This window comes from Podarcis gaigeae (genome assembly GCF_964106915.1).
Source record: "Podarcis gaigeae genome assembly, chromosome: 4".
NCBI lineage: Eukaryota > Metazoa > Chordata > Lepidosauria > Squamata > Lacertidae > Podarcis > Podarcis gaigeae.
In genome coordinates this window covers 8,973,407-8,994,005 of record NC_139677.1, presented here as the reverse complement: position 1 = coordinate 8,994,005, position 20,599 = coordinate 8,973,407, and the positions used below count along the sequence as shown (strand labels likewise).

The 20,599-nt window shown below is 41.5% G+C and overlaps 1 protein-coding gene and 1 long non-coding RNA gene across 12 annotated transcripts in view; one reads left to right on the top strand and one right to left on the bottom strand.

The window, feature by feature from the left end:
- Positions 1–20,599, top strand: part of DACH1 (dachshund family transcription factor 1) — a 352,878-nt gene that overhangs the window by 138,819 nt on the left and 193,460 nt on the right. For all 11 annotated transcript variants that reach the window (XM_083737813.1, XM_083737810.1, XM_083737811.1 and 8 more), the window contains exon 2: positions 13,185–13,300. In XM_083737813.1, coding sequence (XP_083593939.1) covers positions 13,185–13,300 — 116 coding nt within the window. The remainder of the gene's footprint in view (positions 1–13,184; positions 13,301–20,599) is intronic.
- LOC310844120 lies at positions 13,321–18,687 on the bottom strand. Its single transcript, XR_014563956.1, has 3 exons — positions 18,430–18,687; positions 17,451–17,539; positions 13,321–14,062 (listed from the first exon to the last, which is right to left on the bottom strand). It is a non-coding gene; the product is annotated as an uncharacterized lncRNA (long non-coding RNA).

Here is a 20,599-nt window from a genome sequence, read left to right as displayed (position 1 = left end):
AAAGTAGGGAGTCAAGAGATAAAAGGAACAACTGGCAAGTTTGGCCTTGGAGATCAAAACGAAGCAGGGCAAAGGCTAATAGAGTTCTGTCAAGAGAACAAGCTGGTCATCACAAACACGCTTTTCCAGCAACACAAGAGACGACTCTACACATGGACATCACCAGATGGGCAGCATCGAAATCAGATTGATTATATTCTCTGCAGCCAAAGATGGAGAAGCTCTATACAGTCAGCAAAAACAAGACCTGGAGCTGACTGTGGCTCAGATCATCAGCTTCTTATAGCAAAATTCAAGCTTAAACTGAAGAAAGTAGGAAAAACCACTGGGCCGGTAAGATACAATCTAAGTCAAATCCCTTATGAATACACAGTGGAAGTGAGGAACAGGTTTAAGGATTTAGATTTGGTGGACAGAATGCCTGAAGAACTATGGATGGAGGCTCGTAACATTATACAGGAGGCAGCAACGAAAACCATCCCAATGAAAAGGAAATGCAAGAAAGCAAAGTGGCTGTCCAATGAGGCCTTACAAATAGCGGGGGAGAGAAGGCAAGCAAAATGCGAGGGAGATGGTGGAAGATACAGGAAATTGAATGCAGATTTCCAAAGAATAGCAAGGAGAGACAAGAAGACCTTCTTAAACGAGCAATGCAAAGAAATAGAGGAAAGCAATAGAATGGGAAGAACCAGAGATCTGTTCAAGAAAATTGGAGATATGAAAGGAACATTTCGTACAAAGATTTCCACAATAAAGGACAAAAGTGGAAAGGACCTAACAGAAGCAGAAGACATCAAGAAGAGGTGGCAAGAATACACAGAGGAATTATACCAGAAAGAAATGGATGTCTCGTATACCCCAGGTAGTGTGGTTGCTGACCTTGAGCCAGACATCCTGGAAAGTGAAGTCAAATGGGCCTTAGAAAGCACTGCAAATAACAAGGCCAGTGGAAGTGATGGCATTCCAGCTGAACTATTTAAAATTTTAAAAGATGATGCTGTTAAGGTGCTACACTCAATATGCCAGCAAGTTTGGAAAACTCAGCAGTGGCCAGAGGATTGGAGAAGATCAGTCTACATCCCAATCCCAAAGAAGGGCAGTGCCAAAGAATGCTCCAACTACCGCACAATTGCACTCATTTCACACGCTAGCAAGGTTATGCTTAAAATTCTACAAGGAAGGCTCAAGCAGTATGTGGACCGAGAACTCCCAGAAGTGCAAACTGGATTTAGAAGAGGCAGAGGAACCAGAGACCAAATTGCAAACATGCGCTGGATTATGGAGAAAGCTAGAGAGTTCCAGAAAGACATCTACTTCTGCTTCATTGACTATGCAAAAGCTTTTGACTGTGTCGACCACGGCAAACTATGGCAAGTTCTTAAAGAAATGGGAGTGCCAGATCACCTCATCTGTCTCCTGAGAAATCTCTATGTGGGACAAGAAGCTACAGTTAGAACTGGATATGGAACAACTGATTGGTTCAAAATTGGGAAAGGAGTACGACAAGGCTGTATTTTGTCTCCCTGCTTATTTAACTTATATGCAGAATTCATCATGCGAAAGGCTGGGCTGGATGAATCCCTAGCCGGAATTAAGATTGCCGGAAGAAATATCAACAACCTCAGATATGCAGATGACACAACCTTGATGGCAGAAAGTGAGGAGGAATTAAAGAACCTTTTAATGAGGGTGAAAGAGGAGAGCGCAAAATATGGCCTGAAGCTCAACATCAAAAAAACGAAGATCATGGCCACTGGTCCCATCACCTCCTGGCAAATAGAAGGGGAAGAAATGGAGGTAGTGAGAGATTTTACTTTCTTGGGCTCAATGATCACTGCAGATGGTGACAGCAGCCACGAAATTAAAAGACGCCTGCTTCTTGGGAGAAGGGCAATGACAGGCCTAGACAGCATCTTGAGAAGTAGAGACATCACCTTGCCAACAAAGGTTCGTATAGTTAAAGCTATGGTTTTCCCAGTAGTGATGTATGGAAGTGAGAGCTGGATCATAAAGAAGGCTGATCGCCGAAGAATTGATGCTTTTGAATTATGGTGCTGGAGGAGACTCTTGAGAGTCCCATGGACTGCAAGAAGATCAAACCTCTCCATACTGAAGGAAATCAACCCTGAGTGCTCACTGGAAGGACAGATTGTGAAGCTGAGGCTCCAGTACTTTGGCCACCTCATGAGAAGAGAAGACTCCCTGGAGAAGACCCTGATGTTGGGAAAGATGGAGGGCACAAGGAGAAGGGGACGGCAGAGGACGAGATGGTTGGATAGTGTTTTCGAGGTTACCAGCATGAGTTTGAGCAAACTGCGGGAGGCAGTGGAGGACAGAGGTGCCTGGCGTTCTCTGGTCCATGGGGTCACGAAGAGTCGGACACGACTAAACGACTAAACAACAACAACAACAGATGACTTTTCATGTTTATTTCTTTCTTTTAGCTACTGCCACCTAGAGCTGGGCTGAATTTCTAGAGGTGGCCCAAGAACTAGAACTGAGTTTATTTTACCCCATATTTACTCATTGTTTCAATTTGTGGGTTGCAGCAGCTTCGGACAGTTTTCTGGACTGGGACCTGTTCAGGGCCAACCCCCCCAAAAACCAGATTTCTCACTGGTTTGCACAGTTATGAAGCCAATCTTCCCAGGCTCCTCATAGCTGAACTCTCTTGCATTTGGCTGGTAATTTATTGCCTTTCTCATTAGTGATCAAGCGATAATAAGGCATAAAACGGATCTTGCCGAAAGAATTCAGTAAACTTTTTTGCATGGACCCATTAGCGCAAATCTGCTTCCAACATTTCCCATACATTTAATAGGATGCATGTTTCCCATGAGATGATGGAACATCCTAAAATGTTTGAATGCAAACAGTACACAACTCAGGGGCAGCTGTTCATGTTAAACATGTAATCTGGCTCTTTGGGATGGAACAGCAGCAAGCATCTCTTCCTTATTGTCCTTATAGCATTCCCCACCCCACCACGCTCTGCTGCCGGGCAAAATGGGAGTTGAATTCAACAACCACATACCTCTGCCTGGGGAAGGTGGACCAATCTGTTTCTGATTCATGTCAGTTTCACGTGTATCGATAAGTCCATTCCATTTGCGTTGACCTGTAAATTACTTTTTTTTTAGAAAACAAACACAGTACACATTTCTAAATGTACACATGCACACATTTCTAAAGGCATTTGGGTATATTTTTTGTGCTAAGAACTGTTCAGCAACATTCAGAGAAGTGCAAAATCTGAATGGTAGTTTTATTCCAATCTGCATATTTACCCAGGAGAGGCAAAATAGGTTCTATCAAAATACCTCTATCACTGCACTACCGATGCTACTTTATCACTGTATCTATATGATAAGAACTGACTGAGCAAGGTCACAAAGGGCAGCTTACTACTCTTACTACTGACTATTCTCAATGAGTGACTTTCTTTTGAAGTGAACTTTCCTTCCTTCCTTTCTTCCTTGGTGGCATTGTGCAAATGTACAGTGGTACCTCCAGTTACGAACGCGATCCGTTCCGGAGCCCCTGCTGTATCCCGAAAATTCTATAATTGGAGGACCGCTTCTGCGCATGCGTGAGCAGCAAACCCACTTCCAGGTTTGATGAGTTCGCAGCCTGAAAGTTACGTTACCCGAGGGTCCACTGTAATTGTGAATGGAACAGAGGGCAAAGGAAGGAGATGAGACCACCCCATGGACCAGTTTTGAGAAAGATGTCATTAAACATATTTATAAATTACATAGAATTTTGGCTTGGCACCAAGCCAGCCAAGTTGGTACATGACACACCCATGTTTTTTTAGGAAGTCTAAATATCCAAGTGGACTGAAGAGCTTCCAACTGGATAAATTGGCAAAAAAACACACCAAAAAAACAAACAAAACAAATCCTAATATAATTGAATGTAAATTTTCATCCACTGAGGCAAAAGAAATCTTCCCCTGCATGTGTACAAGGACTAATCAGGAAGGAAATCATGGGCTCAAACATCAGCTTCGGAAAAAGGATAGACCTTTTATTTAGAAGACTTAGATGTGGATCTGAATGTGGATCACTTATTAACATTGCAGGGCTAATCCTGGCCTTCTGGATATGACTGCAGGCATCCTTTCCCTGTTGCCTTCTCTTGTTGTTGTTGTTGTTGTTTAGTCGTTTAGTCGTGTCCAACTCTTCGTGACCCCATGGACCAGAGCATGCCAGGCACTTCTGTCTTCCACTGCCTCCCGCAGTTTGGTCAGACTCATGTTTGTAGCTTCGAAGACACTATTCAACCATCTCGTCCTCTGTCGTCCCCTTCTCCTTGTGCCCTCCATCTTTCCCAACATCAGGGTCTTTTCCAGGGAGTCTTCTCTTCTCATGAGGTGGCCAAAGTATTGGAGCCTCAGCTTCACGATCTGTCCTTCCAGTGAGCACTCAGGGCTGATTTCCTTAATAATGGATTGGTTTGTTGTTCTTGCAGTCCATGGGACTCTCAAGAGTTCATGGGACTCTCAAGTTGCCTTCTCACCGCCTGCTAAATACCTTTTTCTTTGAACAAGCCTTGTTGAGCTCTTTCCCACTGTTCATCTGAATTGGCATTGTTTCCAAGATGTTTTAAAGAAGTTTTAAGTTTTTATTACTTGTTGTTAGCCACCCTGGGTTAGTTTGGGAGGAAGAGCAGAATATAAATGTAATAAATAAAATAAAAATCATTTGATGTACACCCCCAGATATTGCACTCATGGCTGCAGGCAACTAAAGTTGGGTATAGTGTTCTCATATCTAAAATGACTATCCAGTGGATTATTTTTTAACTACATGCTTCTAGCAGTTATGTTTGGTGTTACACTTTAAAGTTTCTTAAGTGTGATATAAAAACACCTACACTGGCAATTTCTTAAATTATTGTGAAACTAGGTTTGATGTTTTTTCGTTGTTCTTAAAAACAAATCAGAACTCCATTAATTACTTTTCTCACTCATGTAAATGAAGCAACCCAGACTGTCCCTGTTTCCAGTCTCCCATGCAGCCCAGTCTCATATTGACTCTGCCTCTGTTCTGGCTCCTTGCTTCCAGCCTGAAGAGGTAGGAAGCATTGCAATGGAAGGAATTGCAACATATCAGCTGCCAGCTGCATACCTGTATTGTCCAGGAGCCAATCTCTCTCCATATGGCAAAGCACAAGTCTCATCTGTAGGGGCAGGCAGGAAGTGAGCCCAGTTTGTACATCATTGCCAGAGCTTCAGAGTTTTAAGTCTCGACCTCTATCTTAAGGTGGAAAGCTAAGAAGGAATAGTTTATTTAAAACAATTTTTTTTGGGGCCATTAAAATGGCCTTTCAGTGCACTACGGACTTTCTGAAAGAAGCCACTGCTGTATATTAAGATTAATGTAGGGGGTAAAATTACTATACCTGGCTCTTTCAAGAGTTCAGAAGGAAGACTTGATAATTTAATTACATGCCTTATTCGCACGCAAGCACATGTGATCCTGGTCTTGCTGAAACCATTTGGTTGGTAGTGATTCATCCAATAGCCTTTTGGGTTTGTGTGGGTGGGGAGGAAATCTTGTCTCCGGTTATATATTGTTAACCGTGCTATAATTACTAAAACATATTAGTACAGCCACATAGTGTTGGGGTGTATTCATGCTGTTTTTGAACAATAGAGGGTAGATAGCAAGAAAAGCTTTCCTTTGCGCAGGTTTTATGAGATCCTGAAATTAGTATTACAATGGGGTGTGTATAATTCTGTTGAATCTGATTACTTTAGCAGCAGCAGTGGGGTTGATAGTATCAAGTTCCAGCTTGCAGTGGAGGGTCAGCATGGACCCAGGCCATTAAAGGACAAAAGTTCAGGGAAAGTTCATTTCTATTGTTTAGCCATGGTTACAGAACAAAACAAAACAAAATTTCTGCATTTGAAACATATTGCTTTTTTGGACTTTGGAGGTAATCTGGTCTTTTATTCCACCCCCCTCCCCATTGAACACAGAAATATAAACCTTGTGATTATCTTTAGTGTAAACAAAAGAATATTCTCTGATCACTGTTAAAGTAAAACACAGATGTTCTGTGTTGACTGCTGATGTCATTAAGCAAAATGTTTATATTCATTTAATTTGATCTACTAAACTGTTAGTATTTAAACTATTACTAGGTCAGTAAAAAAAAAAACTTTCATAGGAACCACAGAAATCAAAATTTTATGTTTTGAAAATGTTGTGTTTACTGAAGGCACAATTAATCTCTTAAAATCAAAGCATTAATTTTTTAAAAAATGTGACCTCTTTATTAGGAACTACAAATCTATGGTAAAAAAGGTAAAGGTAAAGGGACCCCTGACAGTTAGGTCCACTCGCGAACGACTCTGGCACTCATCTCATTTTACTGGCCGAGGGAGCCGACGTTTGTCTGCAGACAGTTTTTCCGGGTCATGTGGCCAGCATGACTAAGCCGCTTCTGGCGAACCAGAGCAGCGCACGGAAATGCTGTTTACCTTCCCGTTGGAGCAGTACCTATTTATCTACTTGCACTTGTCGTTTATCTACTTGCACAGCTGAGATGGGAATCAGCTGGCTGAGCCATTGATCTGCAGCATCCTAAAGCTGCTCATCCCAGTGGATCTTGCCATAGCTTTACCCTCTAAATCAGGCATGTCCAACCAGTATACAGCCGAAGGAATGCATTTCTGAGCAGGACCTGGTTTTCCAAGTTCTGCTGGGACAAGGAGCAAGAGAACAGTGACCCACTGTGTGTCCCAGTCCATCCCATACTTTAAATATCACTGCACATTGAATACATTCTGAACATACACACGCAGCCCATGTGATGATTGTAGATCTTCATGAAATAAAGTGTTTTTCATATTGCTAATATAAGTAAAACAGGTCAAACCTCCAGCCCAATTTTCCCAGTTAATGGGGGAAGATCAGGGAAACCCCCCAAGCTTTGGGGGGTTTTTTTTTGCCAGTATTGTCAGCAGAAAGTCAAATACAAGCCAGGTCACTGAACAGCAACTGCTTTTGTTTAATGATGTAATATGGGAAAAAATGTGAAGGTCATATAAATGAAACATTTCTTTTTTAAAAAAGAAGAACAAGAGTGTCCTGCTTGTGAACTGTGTTATCTAAAAATATGGTATTTGTGCCTCTGTTGACATAAATAACTGGTTATCTTAGTAGTGACTTGCGAAAACTCTTGGGTGCAGTGTTTCTTCTCCCAGGAACAAATAACCAACCAACCAACCCACCCCAGACCTTACAGTAAATTCGAAATACATGAAGATATAGTATATGTTAACAACTTGAGGATATTAGGGAATATAATATATTTATTCTCTCTGACTAGATAGCTTATGCAAAATGCCATCAATTGTTGTTATTATTACTACTTTGTTGAAGTGTGGGTGTTTCAGTGATTCCTATATATTTTGAAAAGTTCCACAGATGGTAATATCTTGTGTGTCAAGTTATATTCATCTTTCTGGGCCATTATACAGTGGTACCTCGGGTTAAGTACTTAATTCGTTCCGGAGGTCCGTACTTAACCTGAAACTGTTCTTAACCTGAAGCACCACTTTAGCTAATGGGGCCTCCTGCTGGAGCATGATTTCTGTTCTCAACCTGAAGCAAAGTTCTTAACCTGAAGCACTATTTCTGGGTTAGCGGAGTCTGTAACCTGAAGCGTATGTAACCTGAGGTACCACTGTGTATATATATATATATATATATATAGAGAGAGAGAGAGAGAGAGAGAGTGAGTGTGTGTGTTTTGGGTGGGTCCAGGGGATGATGTCTGCTGCTCTGAGAGAGGTAGTAGTGTGGCCCTTCCTGAAGAGGATGTCCCTGAACTTGGTAATGTATGAGAACTACCATCCAGTCACTAATATCACCTTCCTGTATAAAGTGTGGTGACCAGTCATCTTCCAATGTTCTTGGAGGAAATGCATTATGTAAACTCATTCCAGTGTACATTCAGCTCAGGATTTTAGACCAAAACAGCCTTGGTTGCTCTGAAAGCAGAACTGTTCCAGTAGACAGATAGGGACAATAGGACCATGTTAGTTTTTCTGGGTTTCTCAGTAGCTATTGATGTCATCAACCCCATGGTATCTTACTGGACAACCTCTGCATGATGAGAGTTGGGTGCAAGGTTGTGGTAGTTTTTCTCATATCCGCAAGGCGAGTTGCAGAATATAGTTTTGGAATACTTCTGCTCTGCCCCATAATTGTTGTTCGGTAAAGGCTGTAGCGTTCCATCTTGTCTCTGATACCCGATTAGAACATTGGGTTAGAACATCATTGGTTTTGAAATTGAGTGCTTTCAGTACACTGATGACACTCAACTCTATTTGTCTTTGTTATGTGTTTCAGGTGAGGTTGTGCAGGTGCTGGACTGTTGTTGGGACCTGTAATGGGCTGGATAAAAGCCAGCAGACTTATTCCCAACAAGAGTCTTGATGATTCCACTCTCTGGAAATTTGATAGGCAATCTACCAGAGACAGGGTTGCATTTCCTCTCAATGAGTGTAGTCTGGGACTACTCTAGATCTATCTTTCTTACTGGAGGCCAATCAGTGGCTCCTGTTGATTTTGAAGTTCTTTTTGGCTCCTAAGCTATGACTGTTCTTGGATAAGGAAAGCTTGGCCACAGTATTTCATGCTTGGATTACCTCAGGGCACTCTGTGTGGGGCTGCCCTTGAAGAAGGCACAAAACATAACACCGGCCCTGAAAGACCTACTTTGGCTCACAGTACTTTTCCAGGCACAATTCAAAGTGTTGGTGCTGACCTTTAAAGCCCTAAATGGCCTCAGCCCAGTATATTTGAAGGAGCGTCTCCACCCCCATCGTTCAGCCTGGACACTGAGGTCCAGCTCCGAGGGCCTTCTTGCAGTTCCCTCACTGCAATAAGTGAGGCTACAGGGAACTAGGCAGAGAGCCCTCGCAGTAGTGGCGCCCACCCTGTGGAATGCCCTCCCATTAGATGTCAAGGAAATAAACAAGTATCTGACTTTTAGAAGACATCTGAAGGCAGCCCTGTTTAGGGAAGCTTTTAATATTTGATGAATTATTGTATTTTAATATTCTGCTGGAAGCCGCCCAGAGTGGCTGGGTATAGATAGGCGGGGTATTATTATTATTATTATTATTATCATCATTATTATCATTATTATCATTATTAATTTGCAGCTAGTGCGGAATGCAAGGCATACAAATAATACATCTAATAGGAACCATTTTATAGCGGTCCTAGAGGAACTGGACTGGCTGCCAATATACTTTGGTCTGATTTCAAAGTCTTGGTAATGACTTGCAAAGCCCAAACACCTTAGGGCCAAGAGGGAGTATTCTTTTTACCATATTGTCTTGCCCAAGAGTTAAGATCTGGTTTTGAGGAGCCCCCTTTGAGAGCTGTATGATAGATGAGGATGAAGGAGAGGATCTTTAGCCCTGTAGTGTCCTGGTTATGGAACCCCTTAAAAGTGGGGGTTTTGGGTGCCAAGTTGTAACCTGGCTGCTTTTGCTGGAGTTTCAGTAATGCTAATCATAGCCTGGAGTGCGAACTACCTGGTTTATAGTAGCTTGTTGTGTGATTGATTTTTCTCAGTCATATATGATTTAGTTTTGCTCATGGAAGGCTCTAAAACAGGATGCAAAGGAGCTGTTCTTGGATAAGAAAGTGCATTGTGTATGCGGATCCAACGCAGTACATTTATTTTCATTGTGGTGATACAGAACATGCCCAAGAACAGTGAGTATATTTAGCACAGTGCTTGAAGTACAGCAAAAAACAAATTGATTCTCATGTGCTCCCCGCCCCAGAAAGTTTAGAAAATAAGGGTGGTTTTTGTGTGTGTGAGAGAAGAACCCCCCACCCCACGTCCAACCAAACAAAAATCTTGTGGCTTTATATTAATAATGACCTCAATTCAGGTCATTAACTTGGGAATTAATGACCAGTTAAGGTTAATGGCCCAAGGTCTTGAGTCATTAAACTCCAAGGAAATGCCCCGTACTTTGATCGTTATTCGTTTATTAGGGATGGATTGTAGTTTTTTAAAAAGTAGGTTTCTGAAAACACAAAGATGATCTAATGCTCACAGTGAAGGCAGGCATTGTGTTACATATGTCTTACATCTAGAAATGGACATAAATAAGACGTTTCTGGTATTACCATCTTTTGGAATACTCTGCAGTGTGTACATTCTAATTATTTGCTGCTTTGAAGTCAACCCTAAAAAAAGTCTCGTAAGAAGTAGAACTAGATGGATGAGGTAATATTTCATCCACAGTCAACAAATTAGAATTTAGTGTGTCCTGTATGTGTTTATGTGTGTGTGCCTGCATGGTATGTATTTATTTATCTATCACATTCTTACTCTGCCAGAATTACAGGTTGGAGGATGTGAGGTTATTTCTATCTTACCTGTGAGGTGGTAACACTGAATAGCTGAATGGGAATTTGAAATTTAGCTTCCCACATCCAAGTCCAGCCCTCTAACCTTTACTTCTTCCATGCAGAAAAGTGCCACAGTGAAAATGATGCCTATCATATAAACATAATTGATATTTGGAGCTGACTTAACAAACCACTATTACCTGTGGGGTGTGTGTGTGTGTAATTCTTCTTTGCAAAAACAAGGCCTAGAAACGTAAGGTGTAGGGTCTCATATTAAATTCAACAGTGGAGCTTTATGAAAATGATCCATAGATGGTATTCAGCTCCGAGTAGATTGGCTCAAATGTATAATGCGGAATTGGATTTGTGTTGGAAATGTAAAGAAGTAGAAGAAACCTTTTTTCATGTGTGGTGGGCATGCAAAATTGTAAAAGAAAATTGGGAAATGATATATAATGAGATGAAAAAAGTGTTTAAAACATTTCCAAAACAAAAAAACAAAACCCCCCATTTTTGTTAGGAATTAGCCAGACAGAGATTCCCAGGAGTCAGAAAAATATATGCAATAACAGTGGCTCAGATCTTGCTGGCCCAAAAATGGAAAGTGCATAGGTTCCCAGCAAGGAGGATTGGCAGCTTAAGATGTTAGAATATGCAGAGTTAGCGGGTGTAACAAGTAGAATAAGAGAACTAAAACAGGTATTTAAGAAGCAGTGGAATTTTTTGATGAGTATGGTATAATGAAAAAAACGGTGTGCAGTTGAAAAGGCTGGCAATATTAAGGTAAATTTGACTGTATAATAAATAATAAATACTGAAGTGATGTAAGATAAATGTTCGGTGTAATAAAAATAAGTTTAAATAAATAAATAATTTAAATAAACAAATTCAACAGCAGAATTTTGAGTTCAATGGAATTTTTTTTATATAACAGCAGCTGTTGTTGTTTAACTGTTGGGATTCCCTTTTTAATCAAAAGAGCTTGTAGGCAGCAAAAAAGCTTCTTTAAAATTTCCTTGTCCCATAATAGGGACTTTAATCTGAAGAACCCCCATTAAAACCCTTCTTCCAACTTGCTGACCATACTACCCTACTCTTCAAAAGTGCCTCAGAAGGTATTTTTTTAACATACTTGGGTACTGCTCCGTAAATTCACGTAGAAAGAACAACCCTGCTATGCATACAGATCCTTTGTACTTTAACGTTCAAGTATGGTTTTCACGGGACTCGGGTGGCGCTGTGGGTTAAACCCTAGAGCCTAGGGCTTGCCAATCAGAAGGTCGGCGGTTCAGATCCCTGCGGCGGGGTGAGCTCCCGTTGCTCGGTCCCTGCTCCTGCCAAACTAGCAGTTTGAAAGCACGTCAAGGTGCAAGTAGATAAATAGGTACTGCTCTGGCGGGAAGGTAAACGGCGTTTCTGTGCACTGCTCTGGTTCGCCCGAAGCGGCTTAGTCATGCTGGCCACGTGACCTGGAAGCTGTACTCTGGCTCCCTCGGTCAATAAAGCGAGATGAGTGCTGCAACCCCAGAGTCGGCCACGGCTGGACCTAATGGTCAGGGGTCCCTTTACCTTATGGTTTTCACATCCACTTTTGATGTTTCTCCTTGTTGCCTTTTAACTGTGTGAAATCCCATTCAATGACAGGAGCAGGCTGCTCATCCTGCCTGTGGCATAGGGAACACTCCTAGTCCTTCCTTATGGATTGTCCATAGTTTAGCACAGTAGACTTCAGGTAGGAGCCTCTCACATAGCTGTTTGCTTTTAGGTTTCCATGAGATTGGCAATTCCAATCTGGTATTATTGTGTGAAGGGTCTATTGTACAGGCACCAGAAAGTAACCTCACCTTCGTTTTTCTGTGGTGAACATTTCTTCTGAATGGGGTCCCAAAATAGTGGGATCTGTGTATTTATTATTATATTCTAGTAAATCAAAATCTAAAGGCTTTCAGAGTTAGGGAATGTGTACAATCCATTCACATAGAACAGATGTAAGGTGCCAGGACTGCAATTTTTCAAGGATGCCTTACAAACAATTCAAAGCCTTTTCTGAATAATGTGCCTTATTTAAAGCAAGATTTTTTTGCTTTTAAATAGAATAAGGGTTAAATGATAACTTGACTTATCTTTTACGTGACAAAAAATAAAGAAATTGCAAGACCTTTTCACATATTAGATATGTATTGTCATTTATCATCTAGATATCAGGGTAGTAGTGCGAAGTAATAAAACATATCATCGAAAAATGTGCTATAGGTCTGAATCACTCTTTCATTCCACCTCCCAGCTAACTGTAGTATTAAATCAAACAAGCAGAACATTTCCTTAGGCAGCCATTGCCTTTTAATTTCCTGAAGAACCTTAAAATATCATTCATTACAAGTACTACACATATTTGGTTTTTAAAAGTCTCATAAATCAATAGCAGGCTGACTGTAATAATTATTACAAGTTAGTGCATAATTTTCATGCTGAAGGCTGCATGCAGAACTTTAGCATATGCAAACGAGGCAATTCAAACTGTGTATAGATATTAATATGAAGAAGCAGGTAACGAGGTGCAGGCTATGAATTATGCATCAAGCGCGGCTGATCTTCAATGAGGAAAATGAATTCAGCATGTAATCTAATTAGTGATGGAAGTCTATTACATCTAACTGCAAAAGCAACCGTCCTTGAAACAAATTTATTTACAGTCCATGTTACCAATTGAAACAACTTTGAAATGATGTGTAAGACAACAGCTTAATTGTAAAGTTGTGTTTTTTTTTTGTTTGGTTCCCCCCCTTTCAGTTCCAGACCTGGTCGGCCTCCTAAGCGGACTCAAAGTGTCACCTCTCCAGAGAATTCACATATCATGCCGCATTCTGTCCCTGGTCTTATGTCTCCGGGAATCATCCCACCAACAGGTAGGAAATTTGTACTCTATGGTGTGGTAACCGCATCCCTTAATTCCATAGGACGTCCATGCATTATTTTAAAATACACCATCATTTTGTACTGCTCTGCAATAATTTCCTGACGAATGAAAACTTTTATTAGCTAATGGGTGTGTAATATGTTGCATGTCCATGTGAGCAGGAACTCTGTACCCCAGCCCCCAGAATGTTGCAGAGACCTCCTCCTTCCCTTCAACTGCCTATGAAGCCAGCTTGTTGTCCCTTTACATGGATCATATATAACTCATAATTAAAATGCATATGCTGCTGTCATTATGTGGTTTTATATGATACAACACCAAAATGGAAATAAAACTCATTTCCAGTAAATCAATTCCTATATTGTTTTTGTTACAACCATGCTATTTTGGCTGCAACAGCTACATCTCATCCTTTTACTAGCCATTTCTATCCAGGTGGCATCTTGTTGCCAGAATTCCTTTTCTTGGCTTTGATCCTGAGAAATGTGAATAGGAGAAGACGTTTCCATCCAACCTTCCTCCTCCTCCTCCTCTCTCAAAGTCTCCCCTGGACATTGGAGGAACTTTCCTGAATTATGTGGGATGGCGTAAGAGGGACGTTAGCCAAAACTGGGTGGAGTTACGTTGAACAACTGGATCTTTTTAATAATGGAAAACAGCTCTTTCACCAAGGTCCGTGGGGTCTGCTCTCCAGTTCTATTCCTTGAAGGACCCTATAGCTTCCCTCATCTGGGCACTGCTTTGAGGAGACCTGTGCAGATCCAGAATGAAGGGGAAAAAATCTGCATTACATAAGCTGTAGAAGAGGAAAGGTGGTTTGCCCAAAATGTATTAAAAACAAAACACAGATTTAAAATTGACACAAAAATGTATTTTCCTGAGGTGAATATAGTACTATGGCCCCCTTGAGATAGTAAAAATGAAATAGGCCATCAATATGGTTTTAGTTGTTGTAATGGTTCTAGGGGTTGCTCGTGCATAAATCGACGCCACACCTGGCTGGGTTACCTGGGTGAACCCTTTCTGTCCGGACAGCCACTCACCCGTGGCTGTTTCAATTGCTAGCAGAATCCGTCAGTGGGCGTTTCTTGAACTTCTTCCAGCAAAGAAGCTCTTTGACGCCTAGTCGCCGCCTACTCTCCCTGCCCGGAAGCCTTCTGCGCAGGGAGGGTGTGGGCAGCGGAGGACCCGTGCTCTCCCTGCTGGTCTCCGGCGAGGAGTCATGGAGCCACCTCGCTGATTCCCCCATCTGCCCCCCTTCTCCACTGGTGCTACGCTGAATTCCTTCCCCAGAAGATGGGCTGCTTCTCTCCCTCCCGGGAGGCTCTCCGGAACCCCTCTGGAGCCCTCCCTCTCCCTCTGGCTCCGATGCCAGTTCCCTGACAGTTGTGTACACCTCAGATAGATGACTAGGTTTGGTGTAAAGAGACCAAGGTTTAAATCTCTAGGCAATTGTGAAGCATTGGTCTGTTACTCTCTTTCAGCCTCGCCTACCTTTCAAGGCTGTTGTGTGAGTATAGAATGGTCAGGAGCTTATTGAAGAGGGGACAGGATAAATGGGTAAAAATGCAGATTAATGCAAGAAAACAGGAAAGAACAGAAGGTGTACATAGGCTAGAATAAAAGGTGGAGGAACCCGGATGCATCAAGGAGAATTAAGGATAAGAAGAGATGAACACACGCAAATGCAAATTTGTATACAGTCCTTAGGTTTCATTTCAGGAGAATGATGAGGGCTACTGGAGCCAAAGGATCAATGGAAATGTTCGAATATAATGATGGATTTTGAAAGATGTGTTAAAGAATTCCAGGCACAGCAGACATCAAGGTTCTAGGAGTATTAGACGGGATAATTTTCTTTTCACTGTTTTTTCCTTCCTATTCTCTCACTTTATGTTTACCTCTTCATTCCTTGTCTTCTAATGGTTTAGTGCTTTTTATTGTAGTAATTTGCAAGGGTTTGAGGAGAGCTGGAGGGATGGGGCTTTCCTATGAAATACTATCATTTTTCTATGCATTTGTTGATTTTTCATGCATTGTCTGTATTAATTGTAAACATTGTGGTGGTGTTTGGTTTTAAAGGAGCACACACACACAAAGAACAAAAGGATGGGGGAAGAAAAAGAGAGAGAGATTGAGGGAACATCTTCAAAAGTGCAACTGTTTTGTGTCTAATGTCAGATAATCTCCTTATCTCTTGGAACTCTTCTTTTAATAAATGATTAATTGTTGGATAAGTGCTTAGCTGACCTGAATGCACTGTTCTTAAAACTGGAAGTGTTGTCCGCTGTCTGTGATGGAGCACAGTAAGTGCTTCTTTGTTTCTCTTTAAAATAAAACCTTTTTTTTTACAGGGACTTTTAAATTATTTTTACCAGATTCATTCAAAATATACAGATGCACAAAATAACGAAGGCTAAAGAAATGCAGGCAGAACTGATTTTTCATGCTAGCCCTCTGCTTATGTTGCACTGGAATGCAAAGCCACACTGAATAGCATTATACTATTATTTATTACATTTGTTAGTTGCTTTATCCTGCCTAAGGCAACCCAAAGTGACTTGCAACCAACCAACCAACCAAAACCTCCACAGAGGTGGATTAAGAACAGTTTAAGGAACTTGGAAACAGGATAGCAGTTTGTGTATCAAGGCAAGCTTTTTCTGAAGACATTGTCTACATTGCAGCACAATTGTTTGCAGTGTTTAACCAAAATTAAGTCCCACTGTGTTAAGTGGTGCTTAAGTCTAGATAATAATGTATCTGATTGCAGGCTTTGCTCTTTCAGCTTTTCCTTGGCTGTTATCCCTACTGTACCCCCGCCCACTGGAGGATTGCTCAGTACTTAATTTTGGATATACAGAAATCAAGCCTATTGATCATGTCAGTTACATTGGTCACATCTCCCCGCTCCAGATGGAGTACAGCTGAGGTTGATAGAATGTATTGCCCTTAGGTGACATGATTATCATACCTTTCATAGCTCAGTCATTAGCCTGAGACACTTAATCTCAGGATCGTGTGTTAGAGTTCCTTGTCGGACAAAATAATTCTGCCTTGGAGTGGGTTGGACTAGATCAGTGTTTCCCAACCTTTTTCTGACTGCGGCCCCTTTTGACCCTGTTTTCTTCCTGTGCCCCCGCCCCCGGATGTAGCCAAGTGGGTGGGGCAGAGCTGCCCCCCAATAAGAAAAAAACCAATACAAATCAATACAAATCTGCGGTTCTGCCACTCTAATTAAAGCCTGCCCCCCTAACAAAAATCCTGGATACGCCCATGCCCCCCATCCTACCTACGGAATAAAGGTAGCTATTTAAAAGTTTTGTTTCTAAATAGCACATGTTTTAAAATATTTTTATAATTTATACAAAATACAATTACATAAAATTATATGACCATAATCAAACATTGTTGAAGCAGAAAAACAGAACCATAGTACTTGAAGGGACACCAAGGGTCATGTTCCTAGTGCAACCCCCTGCAATGTAGGAAACTCAGTTAAAGCATCCCTGACAGGTGGCAGTCCAAGCTCTGCTTAGAAACCTCCAAGGAAGGAGAGTCCAGAACTTCCCGAGGGAGATCCATCTTCCATGTATTATAAAAAGTACACAACACTTATTTGACTCCAGTTATCTGACACAGAGGAGGAAACCTACAGATACAGGTCAAAAGGCACACAGCGAGTTCTGTATATATGGGAGAAGTTTAAAAAGCAAGTGGTCCTCACTGACCTGCTGCAAAAATGTCTTGTAATCCGGAGAAGCCCTGGCTGCCTAGATAAAATGCTATAGCACAACACACCCTTACCTGGGAGCAAAGCTCCCTGAACTCATTGCAGCTATCTTCTGAGTTATTTACTTAGTTATTTACTAGATGCAAGTCAGCAGCACAAGACGACCCCACTAGGCTAGGACCTCGGGCGGATTTCACCCTGTGCCTTGCAGAGCCCGGTCGATGCTGCCGATGGGCCCTGCGCCCCTTGGCAACATCCGAAGGCCCTGATCGGCTAGGCACGGGTAGATTGAACCCTGCACCTTGCAGAGTCAGGCCCAGGCTGTCACCGGGCCCAGCACTAACGGCAGCAGTAACAAGCAGCTTTCGCTTGCCCTACCCATTGCCACTCCACCATCACACTTAACCTGACCTGGGGGTTCTGGATCATAGGCTCCACTGGTCAAAACGGGAGCCTCAGTGATCGCCCTCTCCCACCGGAAACAAACCAGGATCACTAAAGAAGACAACATATGTGACAAAATTGGGTCCTGGTGGGCCACTCTCTTATTTGCTTGTGATTGGCCAAACGGATAGCCAGCCAATCAAGATTTTTTAAATACAAAAAATATAAATATAAAAAATGATTCCCCCCTTCACTTCTCACTTCCCCCTGTGGCCCCCTAGCCTCATGCTGTGACCTCCATTTATGTGATTTTCACCTGGGGGGCCCTTGGAACATCCTAGGGGCCCCAGGGGGTCATATGGCCCGTGGTTGGGAAACACTGGGCTAGATGACCCTCATAGTCCCTTCCAGTTCTACAGTTCTATACTGCTGTCTATGAATTATAAGTCAATAGGAGACTGCTGGATGACCTAAAATTTTTTGGCCTGTAAACACATAATTTTTTTTGCTGCAGGAAATGAACCAAAAAAATATTTATTTGTGTTTTCTTATTCCAAGCGCATTTACTCTGTTTTGGGAGGAGTTTCTAATACAAATAAATAAACACTTCACTACTATTGCGTTTCAGCTTTTTTGTGGCTTTGGTAAAAGGAAATATTTAAGATGATGAATGCAACAGAATTATGCGTAGTGTAAGAATTTAGAAATGTGCAAGGCAGCCCAAACACAAATATCTTGTCAAAAAAAGTTTAAATTTTAAAAGTATGTAGATTATTTCCAGTAAATAACTAAAGTGAAAAGCTTAATAATATTTCATTTCTGACCTGATGAGTAAATGTTTACTTTAGGGGTGGGAAACATCTAGACTATGGGCCAGGCCTGTCAGAGGCCTGCAAAGCCTATCCCCCCAAAGCATGCCCACCTTCCCTTTATGACACCAGGCCTGGGACATCTACAGATGCAGCTGCCAATGCACAATCATAAGGCTTAAAGGGTATTACCCGTTGTACATTGTCTCTACCAGTGCCCCTGCAGGTTTTGGCTCTAAAACCAAAGTCTCAGGTGGCTTAAAGGCTCTTTTGTAAGTGCCTCTTGTTGCTTTGAAGTCCTAACTTCAGGACTAAAAAGTTACCTGATGTCATGGTGTTGTCAGGTGATTAACTGGTGGACAGCCCCACCCAGCTGTCAAATTTGGCCTGTGAGGCTGGGATCTGATACCTTCCTTACCTGACGTCCATACCTGGCATGCGGAGCCAGAAAGGTCCCCCACGCCAATTTACACGGCTTTGCATTCTGTTTCTGATCCTGTGGTGGTTTGGCCTAGTAAGCAGACTATATGCAACGAGACAGAAGCAGCTGTTCCTAAGCAAGAGCATCGTGGCTGTCGCAGATCCCATAAATCTCATTGGTTTTTATTTATTTATAAAAGTATTTATATACTGACAATTCATACAATGTAACTTGGCAGTGTGCAGTAGTATATGCAACAGAATATAACATACCGTCAAAATAGTAAATCATTATCAACACAATAACTGGCTGATTAAAAAATGTAAACACAGGCCTATCAAGAGACACCTGAAAATAAAAAAATAAGGGTGTCTGTTGATTTTCTGCTGGAAGAGTGTCCCAAAGTGTGGGACCGGTGAGACGAAATCCCTAACTTCTGTTGGCGGCTAGCCTGGTCTCAGTAACAATTCTGTATGATCTGTGGTCTAGCTGGCTTGGGAGGTCCTTAAGCTACCAGCAAGAGGATAATGGAAGGTTAAAAGGTTAAATATTTTACATAAGTTACATATGATTGACGTGTGATGAATGCAGCAGTTTGTAACTACAGAGTTCTTTGTGAATAGCAGGTAATCTCACCAAGATACAGAACAAAGACTTTCCACTGGAAACTTGCAATATTGATGGCAGGTATCGAATAAGGGAGCTGAAGTATTTCCTGAATCTTCGTGGTACACATTGATGGATTTTGTGCATTGGTACACATTTTTGTTGATATGGTGTTATTGATATAGCTTTTTTTTCTTGGAAGTGAGTGGAGAAATAGGCACTTCTGGATCAATGCTAGCAATCCAGATTCTACAGTTTGTAGCATGGCAGCAGGACAATACTTAGTTCTGTGCAGCAACAGATACTTAAATTGAATAATTAGCTAATGGTTTATTCACAAATACTTGCCCTTTGAATGATTTCCTTCTCTTTTCTGAGCTGCTTTGAGGAGGCCTACCTAGAGCAATGATGGACAGAAACACAAGGGGTGGACTCCGTGCGCTCTGGCACTTGTCACGGTGTCCCGTTGCTCCAGAAGCAGTTTAGTCCTGCTGGCCACATGACCCGGAAAGCTGTCTGTGGACAAATGCCAGATCCCTTGGCCTGAAAGCGAGATGAGAGTTGCAACCCCATAGTCGCCTTTGACTGGTCTTAACCATCCAGGGGTCCTTTACCTTTTACCTTTAGTATTTATATACAGTCTGAAAGTGAAGCTTTTCAGATATGTGAAAGGCTGGCTCAAATTTAATTCTGAAGCCTGGAAAAGACCCCAATAAGCTGATTTTTGTATTTGATGGCAACATATTATGCAGGATATGGCATCGTCTGCCGGCATTTAGAAGAGCTTTGTGCTATATTGCTAAATCAACTAATTTATTTAATTCAACTAGTTTCTAATAGATTTACTTATTTTTGTGAATTAAATTTATATGACTGATATTATGGAACAGGGGCTCATGATGTTTTATAATTTCTAGAGTTCAGTAGATATTCACTCCTCTTCCACGTGAATAAACCTGTTCCAGGAAGTTGCCCTGAGCAACCTGGCATTTCATCCTTGTCTGTGAATCACAGCTATTCTCCTCATTCTTCAAATGGGCACACTAACTCACATGTGTAATTCATCCATTTTTTTGACATCCATATCTATGACGTTTTCATTAATAATCATTACAAATTTCATTGGACTCAGATTTACACCTATTTAATCCTAGCATAAGTTCCAAACACAGGTTTTGCTATTTAAGTCATAAATTTGGAAGGGATATGCATATGAACTCACTTCTATGCATTACCCTTCTAACCTTCGGGATTTGTTTAACAAACCGGAACATAAATCCAAACCATTGGAGACATAAAGGAAAATTAATTGGGGCTCTTATATTTCCTCTTGGA